The 15,854-nt window shown below is 40.0% G+C and overlaps 1 protein-coding gene across 2 annotated transcripts; it reads left to right on the top strand.

The window, feature by feature from the left end:
- The first annotated feature begins 2,545 nt into the window (after positions 1–2,545).
- Positions 2,546–15,391, top strand: ncapg (non-SMC condensin I complex, subunit G). Of its 2 annotated transcripts, XM_051386021.1 has the most exons (22): positions 2,546–2,630; positions 2,930–3,056; positions 3,705–3,956; positions 4,437–4,665; positions 5,011–5,156; positions 5,272–5,356; positions 5,714–5,906; positions 5,995–6,144; positions 7,636–7,776; positions 8,683–8,806; positions 9,192–9,281; positions 10,136–10,324; positions 10,412–10,522; positions 11,428–11,547; positions 11,785–12,021; positions 12,181–12,362; positions 12,523–12,688; positions 13,820–13,984; positions 14,256–14,379; positions 14,658–14,705; positions 14,860–14,929; positions 15,037–15,391. In XM_051386021.1, exons 2-22 carry the CDS (start codon positions 2,949–2,951, stop codon positions 15,161–15,163), a joined length of 3,057 nt encoding a protein of 1,018 aa, XP_051241981.1. In that variant the 5' UTR covers positions 2,546–2,630; positions 2,930–2,948; the 3' UTR covers positions 15,164–15,391. The 2 variants fall into 2 exon arrangements, with proteins under 2 accessions (XP_051241981.1, XP_051241980.1); XM_051386020.1 differs by lacking the exon at positions 2,546–2,630 and having other exon boundaries at positions 2,827–3,056.
- Positions 15,392–15,854: the final 463 nt, after the last annotated feature.

Below are 15,854 nucleotides of genomic sequence, written 5' to 3'. Positions count from 1 at the left end.
AGATGTAGAATATAGTATATTCATAGGTATGTTTTATAGTGTATAATCCCCTGAATATAGGAATCATACCGTTTACCATGTACCTTAGATCATTGGTTCCCAGCCTTCTTCCTTAAGGGACCCCTATTCTATGATTGAGTAAACTGAAGACCACTGACTGAGTTCTATTTTATGGATATTTCATATTATATTCAAAACATTACATTAACCCAAATAGTGAACATAATAGCTGCAGGAAGTTTGTGTAAAACAGGTGAATTTTGAGCAGATTATTTCCTGTTTAGAAACGTTTTATACAATCTGTCTGTATTATGTATTTTTAATGAGCACACATACTTGATGTTCAATATGGGTAAAGCACCATCTATTTCATTATCACCTTAACTGTCTGGTAAATCCAAACCCTTTCTGTTGGTTGTCTCCTTCAAGATCAAGCTGGAATTGTTTTTTAAAATTACGTCGACCCAATTACATGATCAGGGTTATGATGACGGTTATAAAAGATCCTCCAGAGCCAAAGAAGGCCTACTGTTTCCAATAGCTGAATATTAGTCCTCACGATGAGTAAACTGAGCTGTGGAGTCCCCGGTGGAAAACAATATCTGCTGAGTCCTCACCCACCACCCCTGTATTGTGTCACCTTCAAGTTCTCATTGAGTGTGCACACAGCGGACGATGGAGACCCAGTACTTCTGTACGAGAATAATACCGTCTGTGTCTGTAGCTTGGTCATTTTTATCAAACACATCTTTATTTAGCACTATGCACTGTGTGGTGGGGGTGTGCATCAAACACTTTCTTAAACTTCAAAACCAAGAATCCAACAATCGATGCCGACATCACACAGTAATTGGTCACTTATGTGGAGGTAGGAACTAGGCAGGAGCTGAACTTCTCTCAGATTCTTCTTTTTTTATTCTTCTATCAGTTTTCATAAATCCAGCTGAGCGCAACACCATGAATGCCTTCGAGGAGAGACTGTCCGAAAGTGTATGCTGTGGTGCCCATTTGTACAATTCATCACATTTGAGACAACAAAGACACAGAGTTCTTGGAGAGAGATTGGGGAGTCAGGGGTATGCAGCCAGGAGGAGGCTGATGGCAATGCAGCCCACCTTTGAGTGCGGTCATTTGGAACAGCTATGAACAGTTTTATATATTTTTATCTTTAGATGTGGTCTAATGGCACACACAATGCAATATGTGGCCAAAAAACATTTGCAATTAATCAAATAATCACAAGTAAATTAGGAGATAGTGAACCTGGGGCTTCAGGGGACCCTGTGGGGTCTGGGGCCCATGGGCATTTGTCTGCTTTGTCCAGTTTGTAACCCAGCCTTGGTCAAGGTATATATTGTCACATATATGATTGTAATAGTTATGGATAGTTATTCATGTATAGTTATGTAGTTACATACAGTAGGTGTGTGTGTTTAATGGTGATTCATTGTGATTTACAGTACAGTATAATATGTGCTTTGTAAATGCTGATAAGAGTGAGTTAATGGGATAGTTTGATGACTGAATATTTAAGCAGTTTTACACAGACTGATCACCCACTGTATGTGCACATGGATTTACACAAGTCTACATTTTTTCACATCTTTTTGGCTCCTGACATAGTAGGTGTACGGACTAATGGAGAGACTTTTAGCCCCTGTATCCACTAGATAGATAAATATTTAATATGATAATACACCCCTCAGATAATCCCACGCCCACATGCACGCAAGTCTACAGCAGAACCTGACAGAGCACCCTCTATATAAAATTGATTTCCTGAGATAGATGGCTGTTCTTGCCGTAAAACAACGTGCCCTATCTGCCCGTGGAGACGGTTGCTCTTGCTCTTCCCAAGGATGAGCTGTCTGCTGTGACCCAATTGGACATCACAACGCCAACAGAGGGGTTGCCCACTATGGCTCAAATGTGGGATATGAAATATTAGCAGATCGGGGGATTGATGATTGAATTAATCCAACCAAAATTAAGCCACACAATTACCTGATTCTTTCTATGTTTTTAAATGGAAAGTAACAAAAATGCGACCAAACTCAGCAGGCTATACCTAATGTGAGTGTTGTAAACTAAATGTTAATCAGTCTCTGCTGTTTGAGTGCCTATAGATAACTGAGAACTTTTACCCCTGAATTAATCCATATAGGCAACCGAACACCTGCTGTGTACCGCCAAATTGTCATTTATGTCCACAAATTAAAAATGTCAATATTTTTTTGTACCATTAATAAACACCAGAAACAAAAACCTAAAAAAAAAAGGATTATATTTTTTGGCCTGAAACTAAAGTCCAGTTTGAAACTAAAGTCCAGTTTGTTGACCATTTATCAATTACCAAAATAGTGGTAAATTTAAAAAAATAATAATTTTGTTAATTTTCTGTTGACCGACTAATTGATTAATCAATACATTTTTATGGTCCAGCTGGCCTACTTGTGTCACACAGTTTTGAGCCTGACCAATAGAGGCGCCTGTCAGACCGAACTCAGGGCAAACATAACAAACTACAACTACGTCATAACGTATAGTCTCAGCTCAGTTCTCGCGAGAACACGCGACAGTTGAATTTGAAAACAGGCGGCAGTGCTGCGAGAAGAAAACAGAGGGAAAAGGTACATTTCTAAAGCTCACTTTAAGTGTAATTCTTCTGTATAATACAGTGTCTGCGTTGATATTCTGATAAAGGCTCATGTAAAGTGTCTCGGGGGAGCTTAAATCCCACACGACCTCGCTTGGTTACATTGTTTTCCTGCTCTGCTGTAGCGTTGGACCGAGGTGGGGCTTTAGCTCATAACGAGGCTCCAGAGACCAACAGGCTGCTGCCGTTCACTTAACTTACGTTGCTGAAAGTTACTGCGAGGACAGCTTGTACGGATGTTTGAGTGATCTTGTCTTGTTTTGTTGCGTTTAGTTTTTTCTGTGAAGGAAAGATGACTGCCGACAATGAAATGGACATTAAAGAGGCGTTTCAGCGCGCTCAGAAGGGCCACAATAACAAGGCAAAGCTTGTTGCAAGCCTTAAGAGCCGTTACAGCAAGGTAAGTGTGTGTGTGTGTGTGTGTGTGTGTGTGTGTGTGTGTGTGTGTGTGTGTGTGTGTGTGTGTGTGTGTGTGTGTGTGTGTGCGCGCGCGCGTGTGTGTGCTCTCTCTCTCTCTCTCTCTCTGCAGTGTTTATGTCCACATTAGAAATGGCACACTCACTCTAACATACAGTTTAAATCCATGTCTTTAAGTGGCTAACAATAAACAGTTTAATATGATAAAATCATTTCCTGTAAGCAGTTTTAATAAAAGGAAATGCAAGTTTATTTGTGGAGCATCTTTCAACAACAGGGGGAATTTAAAGTGCTTAACTAGATGTATAAAAGAAATGCAGCGCAATATGAAAAAGACACAAATAGGATTTTAGAAAAAAAAACTCAATAAAAATAAAATAAAAAGCAAACCGTAAGTTATTTGGAGGTTTCTTTAAAAATGTGGTCAATAGAAACTGAATGCTGCTTCTCTGTGTTTTGTTCTGACCCTGGGGACAGAAAGATAACCTCTTCCATACAACCTGAGAGGTCTGGATAGATATCTCTTCCTTTGTGAAAGAGTATTGATGAAACAGATTACTTGGTTTCTCATACTGCCCATTTCCACTCTCTTATTGTAAACCTAAAACCTTTCTCTTGTTTTTCCACTCAGCTTGAGGACAAGACGCTGTTCCATGAAGAGTTCGTCCACTATCTGAAGTATGCCATGATTGTGTACAAGCGGGAGACTACAGTTGAAAATGTCATCGAGTTTGTGGCGAGGTTTGCCGCAAGTTTCCAGTCTCCACCTAAAACAGAGGAGGAGGAGCAGCAGGAGGAAGATGATGAAGAGGAGGATGAGGAAGAAGATGATGCTGAGGATGATCATCCTTTTCTGAGTTTCATCTTCAACTTCCTGTTGGAGGTATAAACACTATTAGTGTGACATTTTCAGTGTTTGTTCTATGCTAAATGCTTACAAGAGGTCAACTTTGTGACAAATAAATGTTCATTCATTCATTTGCAGCAGACATTTTTAAAAAGAAATCTGTTAACCTCAATACATCTCTTTCATTCATGATAAAAGCTTCTTGATTTTCTTCTGAACATTTGCTATACAGAGAATCTCTGATTTGATTGATGTCTCTGTTGCCTCTTAATCTGATTTTGTCCCATCTGTCTCCTCTCTTTTTCTGTTGAACTCCATCTGTGTCTCGCTCTTACTTTTTCCTGTGATATATAAAACCTCTCTCTCTCTCTCTCTCTCTCTCTCTCTCTCTCTCTCATCCTCTTTCTTTGATTCATTCACTGTTCTGCTTGGATCGTGTGCCTGTTTCTCTCCAATCTCTCCTCCCCCCACTTCTTCTCCTAAACTGTTGCCTATTCTGCTCTCCTTTCCTCTCAGTCTCATAAAGCCAGTAGCCATGCAGTGCGTTTTCGTGTGTGCCAGCTGATCAACAAGTTGCTGGGCAGTATGGCAGAGAATGCCCAGATAGACGATGACCTCTTTGATCGCATCCACCAAGCAATGCTGGTCCGTGTCACTGACAAGTTCCCCAATGTGAGGATTCAAGCTGCTCTGGCCATGACACGCCTACAACAGCCAAAGGATCCTGACTGTCCAACTATCAATGGTTTGTTTGTTGTCTTTTATTTGACAGAACACGATCAATTATTTGAGTTAATTAAGTTGTCAGTAACATTTTCTAACAATACTTTCGTATGTTTAGAATAATATCCTTGTTCATCTGTAAAATATGCTGCTTCCAATACATTTCTTTAAAACATCTTTTATAACCAAATTTAAGACCTCATTGTTCAAACATTTGCCTGTCCCTGTGCAGAAACATAGACTTCTAGCTCACTTTATTAGTATAGTCTTTAACTGCCACTCTCTGAAGTTAGTTTTTGTTTTGCTATGCATGTTTTTGTCATTGGGCCTCTAACTGTCTAATTTTCTGTTTCTTTCCACTGTTCAGCGTACATGTTGATTCTGGAAAATGATACTAATGCCGAGGTGCGACGTGCCGTTCTGTCCTGCATTGCGATGTCCCCTCGCACCCTCCCAAAAGTACTCAAACGCACCAGGGACATTAAAGAGAATGTCCGCAAGCTAGCCTACCAGGTAGCCACAAATACACAATAAAGTTGATGTTTTAATTTGTTACATTGTTATTAACATTGTGATTTGAGCTTTCCCCCGACTCCAAAATAACTTTCTATCTATTTGTGTGTTTAAGGTTCTGGCTGAAAAGGTTCACATTAAAGCTTTGACCATCGCACAGAGAGTCAGTCTACTGCAGCAGGGTCTCCACGACTCCTCAGGTAATGGTGATTTCTGTGCCTGCGTGTGTGTGTGTGACATTACATTTACACTGCCACATCTTTCCATCAAGTACTTGTGCTTGCAGCAAGCAAACAATTAGTTAAAACTGCAACACTTATTGTTAATTAACAATCAATTAATCTCTAAATGTCGTGTTTTGTTTGTAAGATGTTATAAAACGGAGAATTCTCACATTAGAGTAGTTTGAACCAGTGATTGTTTTTGGCAATTTGCCTGAAAAAGGATGGAACAATTAATCAATTATAAAAATAGTTTCAGATTAATCTGTCAATCAACTGATTGCTTCAGCTCAAATGTGCCCAATTAATATGTCTGACTGGCTGTGTGTGTTGTAGAAGCGGTGAGGGAGGTGGTTTGTTCTCGTTTACTGCCGGGCTGGCTGCTTCGTCTCGACGGTAACGTCATAGAGATGCTCCACAGGCTGGACGTAGAGAACTGTGCACAAACAGCTCTGGACACACTGAAAGCAATCTTTAAAGGCACGCCTACCGAAGAACTGCTGCAAAACAGAGTGCAGCTCGACAACAGGTACAGCTCAAAACTCTGACTCTCACATGTGACCTACCGTTATTAATAAAATGCCTTGAGGTTAGAGATAATGTGTGTTTTTCAACAGGAAGCTGATCCCAGTGGACTCTCTGTCCTGTGAGAATGTGCTTTACTGGAGAGCTCTGTGTGAGTTCATCAAGGCTAAAGGAGATGATGGTGATGAAATTTTGGAGCAAGTGTTACCGGATGCTGCCACTTATGCCGACTACCTTTACGGGTGAGATATGAAGCAGCAGAGTTCACTGGATTACATTTATTGTTTTCTTGCTGTCAGCTGTATACTTGCCTTTATTTTAGAGCAAATTCTGGACCAGACAGTTGTATAGAATACTTAATAGTTAAAGGATGGGTTCACAATATCTCAATAGTGTCCATATGAACACTGAAGCAGGTTTTGCTCGCTATAACTGTTCCTCTTGTTCATGCTGGATATTAAGAGATTCTTTCCTAATGCTCTTCCACGTTATTGTCTTTTTAGTACCAGATTCCCTCTTTTTTTGTTACAGTTCCTTCACTGCAGCTCAGAATGGAAACACTGTCTGGGGAAATTCAAAGTCGAATAGAATAGAATAAACAGGAGGGAAGATTACAGCAAGCAGTTTCATTGATCATGGGCACCTGACTATTGTTTTAAGACAGACTTGAAGAACTGTGAACCTAACCTATCCTTTAATATAGTATTTAGTAGTATAGTTACTTTGTGTTGCTCAGAATATTTTAACACTTAATGCAGTCGCCATAATGACCATGTTGTTACTCAGGTATCTGAAGGCAGATCCGGTGTTCTCAGAGGAGCTCTTTCTGTATGTAACTGTGTGGCTAACTCATTGCTTATATCCACCCTAACCTGGCTACTTATATAGAAGTAAGGCATTTATATAGAAAAAGCAAAACAAGTAAAACCATTTCTGTTGATGCTCAGTGCTCTTGGAAGTCTATTTTCTTTTTATTTACATGATCAAAGCCAGATACTTCAACAACAGCTGTTATCAAGTTAACATGCCTCAGGGACCCAACAGATCACTGTACTATGATGTACTGTGACTACTTGGAAATTTAGCTGCAGACCTTGACACTCAAAATATTTAACTGCTGTTATTACGCAATCAATAACATGATGCCCGGACTATAATATTAATCTGGAGAACTTGTCATTGTTATTCAGATTAAAGAAATTCTACAAATCCACTTAACCACATTCTACATGCTGAATATATTCTTAATTTGTTGTCTTATAATCTTATATTGACTTCAAAATATCACTCATATAACATAAATCCACACTCTTTCATACGTTGAAACCTCAGGACTCAAATATCATCCTTTCTATACATCAGTGTTCAACCATTGTGCTGTTTCACCACCTGCCTAATGTATATGAGGCTGTAGTCTGAAATGCTTCTTAATTAGAGTGAGTGGCATGCTAAACATTTATCTGCTCATAAGATGCATTTAGTAATTTGTTTTAAAAGTGTTGCAGGTTTGTATAAATCCCTCAGTGGCTAGCTGATATGGCTGTGTGTAGCTGTGGCTTATAGGAAATGCTGGTGCCGTGTTTAGCTACCTGCAGTGTTGCTTTCAATATGATTGTGTTATATATTCTGAGTTGTACTACTTTGATCCTGGTACCTGAGGACAGCCTAAATTTAGTCCTAGCGCTCTCTGAGTGTGTAGCTGCATTATCTAATCTGACTCTTGGCTCTTGTAGATATCTGAAGGCAGTGCCTGTGCTGTCAGAGGAACAGAGGGCTGACTTCAACAAGCTGGAGCTGGTGATGACCAAGGAGTTCATCTCCCAACAGCTCATCCATCTCATCGGATGTCTGGACACGAATGAGGAGGGCGGCAGGTTAGACGAGTGGGAGGGAAAGATGCAGTAACAAATTCACCATAACAAACATGTGGATATCAACGACAGCATTAAATGAGAAAATGGTTGGGGTAGTAAGATGCTTTAAGGAAAGGACTTGTAGGTAGAAGGTTAACAGGAAGAAGACAAGTCCTTCTTTTTTTGGTCACCATTTGGGAGGATGGGAGCTGAGCAAAAAGAAGAGTCTTAGAAGGAAAGACTAGAAACTACTGGAAAAGATGATTTAGTCGTTCTGTTTTAGGGCTGTACAAGATAAATTTACCTTGATAATGATAATGCTACATTGTTTTTAAATATGTCAGTCCAATTTGTTTCCTTAATTGTCTTCTGTCCTGATTAGTTACAGTATGATCAGCGTAGGCCTGCAATGTTTTTTTGGTTTTTTTATCAGTCTGTCAATTATTTATATATTATATATATTATTTTTGTAGGTAAAATGTCTAAATAGTGTGAAATATAATTTCCTACAGCCCAATGTGATGGCTTCAGGTGTTGTTTTGTCCCAAAACCCAAAGATATTCAATTTATTATCATACATGACAAAGAAAAGCTGCAAATGTTTATATAGGAGAAACTGGAGTTAGTGAATACTTGTGAAAAAATGTTAATTCATCAAAATAGTTGCTGATAAATTTTTTTGACATAACAATTCAGGCTAAAGTAAAGGACTTCTCAGGCTTTAAGCTTGGTTTCCTGCAGCTATTGTCTGTTTGAATATATGACATTCAGAAAATGTAGTTAAATCTGCAGTATGTGTTCATTTCATTTGTCCAACGCTGTTTTGTTTTGCTTGACAAACTCCTTAATTTTCTCCAATTTGCCAAATATTGTCAGCTTGTTGAGGTGTTTTTATTCACACTTAATATGTGTTGTGTGTTTTTGTAGGAAGCGTGTGTTGGCCGTCCTGCAGGAGATGTTGGCTCTTCCCCAGACTCCTTCCTCCCTGGTCTCCCTTCTCACTGAGAAACTCCTCACCCTCATTCTTGATGACCACAGACGCATACAGACTGTAAGTTTCTGAACATTTCCACTGCTGTTCATTCAGTTCATTTAATTCAGGCTGTGCTTCTTTTCCACACACACACACACACACACACACACACACCAGAGGGAAATGCACATATTGGTGCCCTTCATAAGCTCAGTTGATAAACCAATTAGGCAGAAATGAGAATATAATAGCTGAAATTATTAATCACCGTTTCCAGATGGACACACTTCGGGGAGGGGTGGTGCTGGGGTTGATTGTGCTGATGGAAGCATGAATTAAACTGTCCTATGCTACTAAAGGCCTTTTGTTTGAGATGTCACGAAATGAAACCGATTTTCCATTCGGCGCTTGTATCATTACCACTGAGATTGATGTCTAAATGAGCTGGCTTTGTTTTACGCAGGTGGCAGAAATCATCTCGGATGTGAGGGAGCCCATCATGGAAGCCAGTCAGCCAGTGGATGAGAACGAGAGCCGTCGGCAGCAGGTCCAGGTGGGCAACACTCTGCCAACTGAAAACAGCCACAAGCAATTAGATCCAGTAATCCTTTCCAGTCGTCTACTGCTTTTTGGATGGAGGAAAACACCACATACTATTACTAGTTTTTTATTTGGTAGAAATGTTAAAGTTAATACAAGGCTACCGAAAGAAGGTTTATGTATTTTAAAATTGAGATAACTAACAACCTCCATCTCTCTGTACCTCCAGCTGGCACAGTTTTTAGTTTGGAGGCAAAACATGTGTACCTAGTGAGGTGGAAAGTGCATATCATGTATGCCAATCTGGTCTTTGCCTGGTGTATTCAGGTCAAGTAGTATTTTAGTAGCATTTTAAAATTCAAGGTTGTATAATGAAATTCAGGTTGTAGTGTCATTTATGCTAATTGTAAAAACAAAACAGAAAAATACAAAAATGTTATACAGTAATATTTATTAATAAGTCACAAAAATAAAAAATATTTTCAATATATACATATATGTGTGTATATATACACACATACATGCTTCACACATTATTGTCCATCTCGTCTCTCCAGCTTTCAACTGAAAGTATGCAATATCTTTGAAGCCAAACAGCTGCAGAGGTAGTCGACCCTAGCCCAGGTGTTTAGCTTCCATTCGCTCTGTGCACCTGCTCTCTTTCCCCATCTCTCCCTCTTTTAGTGAGTAAAATAACCTCTAGAGGGGTGTAACCTGTCCCAGAGCCTCAGCTGTTGTTGTTGTTGTTATTGGAGGTGCAGTTGCCCATCTCAACAGGAATCCTCCAGAGTGCCTTCCACCTAAGGAATGACTGTTCCCTCTTCTGTTTATGTCCCAACCTCCCTTTTCTTCCTTCCTCCCCTCCAGCTAGCGGAGGTGAAGGTGCGTATCTTGGAAGCCAAACAAACCCTGGAGGAATGTATCACCGCCCAGCAGTTCAACCGTGCTGCAGAGCTAAAGGACTCCATCACAGAGCTTGAGAACAACAGGAACCAGATCATCCAGGAAATTGCGGAGAGCAGCCAGCCAGCCGACAAAGAGCCCCGCTCTGAGAAGGTACACAACCACACAGGAAGCAGCTCCATGTTAGAAACCTTCCTCCTGGAAAAACAAAGGTCTAAACATGTTTGTTTTTTTTTCCAGAATGACCCAGAGACTCTCCTGAGATGTCTAACAATGTGTGCAGAATTGCTGAAGCAGATGAGCATCAAGACCCGGATTGGTCCAACAATAAGTGCCTTAATGTCCTCACTGGTATAAAGCCACACTGCACATATCATCATATATTTCACTAAGTTTACTCTAGATGTACAGATTGATGACAGATTAATATACATGGCCTACCAAGGGCTTTTTTTATGTATCTGTTGCACATCTCTTTTATTTAAATGTCTATGTTCCCCCCTCTGATTGGTCTACATACATTTTCACTACCACACAACCTGAGTGGTTGATATGTCTTAAATCATTAAACTTTAGAGTAACTCGGGAGTTCGTCTTTTTAAAGTTCACTAAAACTTAGACTTAGACTTAGACAGACTTTATTTGTCATTTGGATTTGCATCAAAATTAAATTACGTTGTAATGGCACATAGCACAACAGGAAATAGAGAAGAGGCAGTATGTACAGCCTTAAAATAGATATGCAGATATAAAACTTTTATATAAAAAAAAACCTGTAGATAATATATATTGCACAATTTTAGTTGCCTATGTAAAAAAACTTTTGTATATAATACAAATAAGAAAAATGCGATAAATATATCTTTTGTATAAAAGACAGATAAAAATAACACAATATAAAGATACTAACAATGATAAATATAAGATGGCTAAGTCCTGAGAAGGGGGAATGGTTATATAGTGTTCAGCAGTCTTATGGCAGGTGGAAAGACAAAACAAGGATCAGATGGAGATAAAGGTTCTTAATATACCAAACCATATACATAATTAATCTTAATTAATTGATGCCAATTATGACAAAATCAGGTGCATACGTTTTCTCATATATGTGTAAAATTATCCAAACAAACGTTCTTTCACTACTTCCTTGTCTCTCTGGCTGACACTTTTTATACAACTATAGAAACCTTTGAGTTATCTTTGATCATTGCTTATTGTTTTTGTTTTTTTTCACAATTTTTCTCCATCTCCGTCAGGTCCTGCCCTGTATTGCAAATGCTCACCCTGCGGTCCGTAACATGGCCGTGGTGTGTCTGGGAACTTGCACTCTGCACAGCAAGGAACTGGCCAAAGCCCACATGGTTTTACTGCTACAGGTAATGTCATACACTTGTGTTTTTATCAACCTACAATTCAAATACAGTTCTGTTGCTGAGACTTGTGCTGCTCCAATACAATATAGATACATTTAATTGAATTTGTGGTACTTTTAATAAACGTAACAGCAACAGGTCTCTCTAGAAATGGCACCCAGGTAAGTTTCACTGACCCAAAGACACAGACAGGAGTCACATACTATCAGTACTAAAATTGGTGCATGTGTGTGTTTTCAGATTGCCCAGCTGGATGAGGTAAAGATCCGTATCAGTGCTCTGCGGGCCATCATCGACCTGCTGCTGCTTTTCAGCTTCCAGCTGCTCTCGGAAGCAGCTGCCACTCAGACAGCCCAGCCCTCCCAGTCACCAGACAGACTGGAGGAGGACGCAGCAGGGACTGAGGAGAAGGGGGACGCACCAGAGGACACCGCTCAGAGTATACTTGTGATGCTCTCCGAGTTCCTGGACAGTGAGGTGAGGTTTGAGGGTTCATAAGCATGAAGCATTAGCATATGTATCTAGTTTCCTTGGATGTAAAACAACAGAAGACCGTTTAATTGAAGTGTGTGTGTGTGTGTCTGTGTGTGTCTGTGTGTGTGTCTGTGTGTGTGTGTGTGTGTTAAATGTTTTCAGGTTTCTGACCTACGTACAGAGACAGCAGAGGGCCTGGCCAAACTAATGTACACTGGCCGCATCTCCAGTGCCAAGATGCTCTCCCGCTTGGTGTTGCTGTGGTACAACCCTGTTACCGAGGACGACACCCGACTACGGCATTGCCTTGGTGTCTTCTTCCAGCTCTACGCCCGCGAAAGCAGGTCACACATGCACCCATACGCAAGCAACCAACTGTGGTTAATTTAATTCATTACAACTGTGTTTTTCCTGTCGCCCTATTATTGGTATGATTACTTGCCTGGGTGAAGTTATTAGTCATGCAATACAAACTAATATGGAGCGTATCTTTGTGTGTATTAGGGCCCATCAGGAGGTTGTGGAGGAGAGTTTCCTGCCCACTGTTCGGACTCTGATGAATGCCCCAGCCACCTCTCCACTAGCTGAGGTGGATATTAACAATGTGGTTGAGTTACTTGTGGAGCTGACTCGTCCAAGTGCACTTATTAAGCCCTCAACTAACACAGAGGTAAGAAACATCGCTGAGGCTACTGTGAACTCACAAAACCCTCAAGGATCAATCTGGGTTGTCTCCATTGAGAAATTCCTCATTAGTGTTTGTGTTTTTATTGGTGCTCTGAGCTTTTTATCATATTGCTTTCTTCCCACAAATATGTATTCATTCCTTCCTTCAAGTCTGCAAATGGTCTTGAATGCTTCAGTCCACATTTTAAAGGTCCAGTGTGTAACATTTAGGAGGACCTATTGGCAGAAATCCAATCGAATATTCATAGGTATGTTTTCATTAGTATATAATCAAATTAAATTAAGAATTGTTGTTTCCGTTACCTTAGAATGAGCTGTTTTTATCCACAGAGGGAGCACGTTTTTTTTCTACAGTGTCCTCCATGTTGGATAGGGGTGTAAGAAAATATTGAGAAAAAATGATAAAATGATCAAATATATATTTTTGTTTTGTTTTGTGACAGCATTGATTCTCAAAAGTGCTATCGCTTTTTGTGTTTAAACTTATATCATAATATATTGAATCGTAACCCCTGTATTGTGGTGCATATTTGCCAGATTCTTCTCAATACACAGCCCTAATGTTGAACCGCCACGTTCTACAGTAAACCAGAAGGGACAAACAAAAACACTGGCTCTACATAGGCACTGTAGTTTCTCCAAAGCGTTTGGTAAGCTCAGCTGAATTCAGCTGGTTACCAGATGCCACTAAATCCTACACGCTGATTCTTTAAAGGTCCAGTGTGTAGGTGGCACCATTCCAAACACGAAGGAGTGACTACGGTGGATGTGAAACACGCAAAAAAATCTATCTGTCTAGAGTCAGTGTCTGGTTTGTCTCTTCTGGGCTACTGTAGAAACATAGCGGACTCCATGGAAGATGACCTGCAGCATCTAGCTATAAATGGCTCATTCTTAGGTAACAAAGACTGATTCTTATTTTCAGGTGATTATACACTAATAAAAATATATCTGAATATTATATTTCATTTCTCCCTATAGATCCTAAATGTCACACACTTGACCTTTTTTTAATTTACAATTATTAGAATAAACTACTCCCAAAAGGCTTAATTTGATAACAGCTCAATGAGGAAAAAAAAAAAAACTGACTTTACTGAATGCATGTCTTTAGTTGTGTGTCCATGACTACTTGGCGGTGCGTATGTGTGGGGAGATGCTGAAGGACCCCACAGCCCCTGAGGTGCGTCTCTATGCCAAGACTCTCAGCAACCTGGAGCTCAGCAGAGATGAGACTGTCAGGAAAGACCTGCTGACGCTGCTGCAACAGCTTGTACAGGTACATACAGACACAGCGAGACTTGCGGACCTTGTAGTGACACTAGAGGAAAAGTCACCAAACTCAGTAGGATTAATGAGTGTTTGTACAAAATGTCATGGCAATCCATTAAACTATTGTTGAAATATTTTTAGTCTGCACCAAGTGGTGGACAAACCAAGTGTGGCTAAGAATACCCAGCCACTCTCAATACTTTTTCATGTCTCTGTATTTTCCTCTCGAAAAAGGCCTAATGTTTGATTTCTCCTCTTTCCATCCTCCTCTTCTTCAGGTGGTGAAGGATCGTGTCTGTCTCCGTGCTCTGGAGAAGATGATTTACCAGCTCGTGGACTCAAAAGAACAGGCCGAGCTGCTCAGCGCCAGTGCACTACAACCACTGGATGTCAATGCAGATGGTACAAATGCAAACACAGTCTGTATAAAAGGCCACCCAACATGTGGCTGAGCATCCGTAACAGATATCACCTTCTCAGTGCCTGTGTCTAACTAGATATACCTTACACGTTTGTGGCAACTCTTCCCGTAAAAAGGATTATGTCTTATTACCAGAACATTGCTAAGTGGATTAACAATGCCTTCCTCCACCCTACTCAGCGTACATCAAGACAAGAACACAGCTAGCAGAGAAAGGAACTGCAAAAATATGAATTTTCTGTCTGTCGTGTTCCCACAGAGGCTGCAACAGACGATCCATCTAAATCTGCCAAGAGAGCCAAAAGAGGTAATGCAGGTTCTGTGTACTCATCTAAAACTCCATTGTTCATAGTGCCACTGTATTTTTAGAGCTCTTCTCGTCTACCGGAGTCAAGGAGTTGACTCAGCATTGTGAGGTAACCTGAGTGTCTGTGTGTGTGTGTGTGTGTGTGTGTGTTCAGGCCAGAGGAAAGTCTGCACAGCAAAAGGGGGCAGAAAGCCGAGCAGGAGGGCAGAGTCATCGGAGGAGAGGTGAGGGTTTCTGTTAATATATACCTATGTAGAATTCTTTGATACCGTCACTATATTGTCACATTCACCTATTCATCATGTTCTGCTCATTTTTGTTTTGGCTACAGCGATGGAGAAAATGTTCCAGAGTCAGTTCCTGTGGTGCGTCCCTCACGGAGGGCCAAGACTGCAGCTTTAGAGAAGACCAAGCTGGACCTCAACACCCTCATCAACCAGGAGGCCAATGTGTCGTAGAATCCAGATTACAAACAGTTAATGCAAAGGTGGAAATTGAAATTAGTTATTTTTAACTAGTGTTCAAGTACTCCAGTCTAATATATCTTACACATACTTTGGTAATGCAGCAGTATTTACTTTTCTTTTAAAAGCCCTTAAAATGGGTTCACGTCTTTATGTGTCCTGTTTCCTCTGAACTTTTATCTGTTTCCCATTCTAACCATTAAAGTAAAATGTTCAATGAAACTTTGCATTAGTGGTCTCCAGTCTTTTTAACTCCTTTTATAGATATCAGTAGTGAGCAGTTCAACAAAGAATGAGCAGATTTTCTGCGGGATATTAAATCTAATAACTAAATCTGAAAGAGGCCTTAAATATTATTTCTGATAGGTCTTAATGGAGATAATGTTACTTTTCAGATTTTTCAGCCTCACTTTTAAATGTTGGGGAAAAACTAATGATCATGCTGTAATAGCTACAAAATGAAACCAATGCAGATTTTCCTTTGTACTATTTTTTTGCTTGTATGGGTGGAAAAATAGGTCTTAAATTGCATTCATAATACTTAAATCTTAAGTTGAACCTGATGAAACCCAGCGTTTCACTTGAAGGACTTTTTGGATTGATGAAGTTGCCGGGCTTTATACCAACCAATAAAAATCAGATAATCCTGAATGTAATCTTCAGTGCAGGTGTGTAGCAGGATGCT

Source organism: Dicentrarchus labrax, unplaced genomic scaffold (genome assembly GCF_905237075.1).
Source record: "Dicentrarchus labrax unplaced genomic scaffold, dlabrax2021, whole genome shotgun sequence".
NCBI lineage: Eukaryota > Metazoa > Chordata > Actinopteri > Moronidae > Dicentrarchus > Dicentrarchus labrax.
This window is presented reverse-complemented; position numbering and strand designations above follow the sequence as displayed.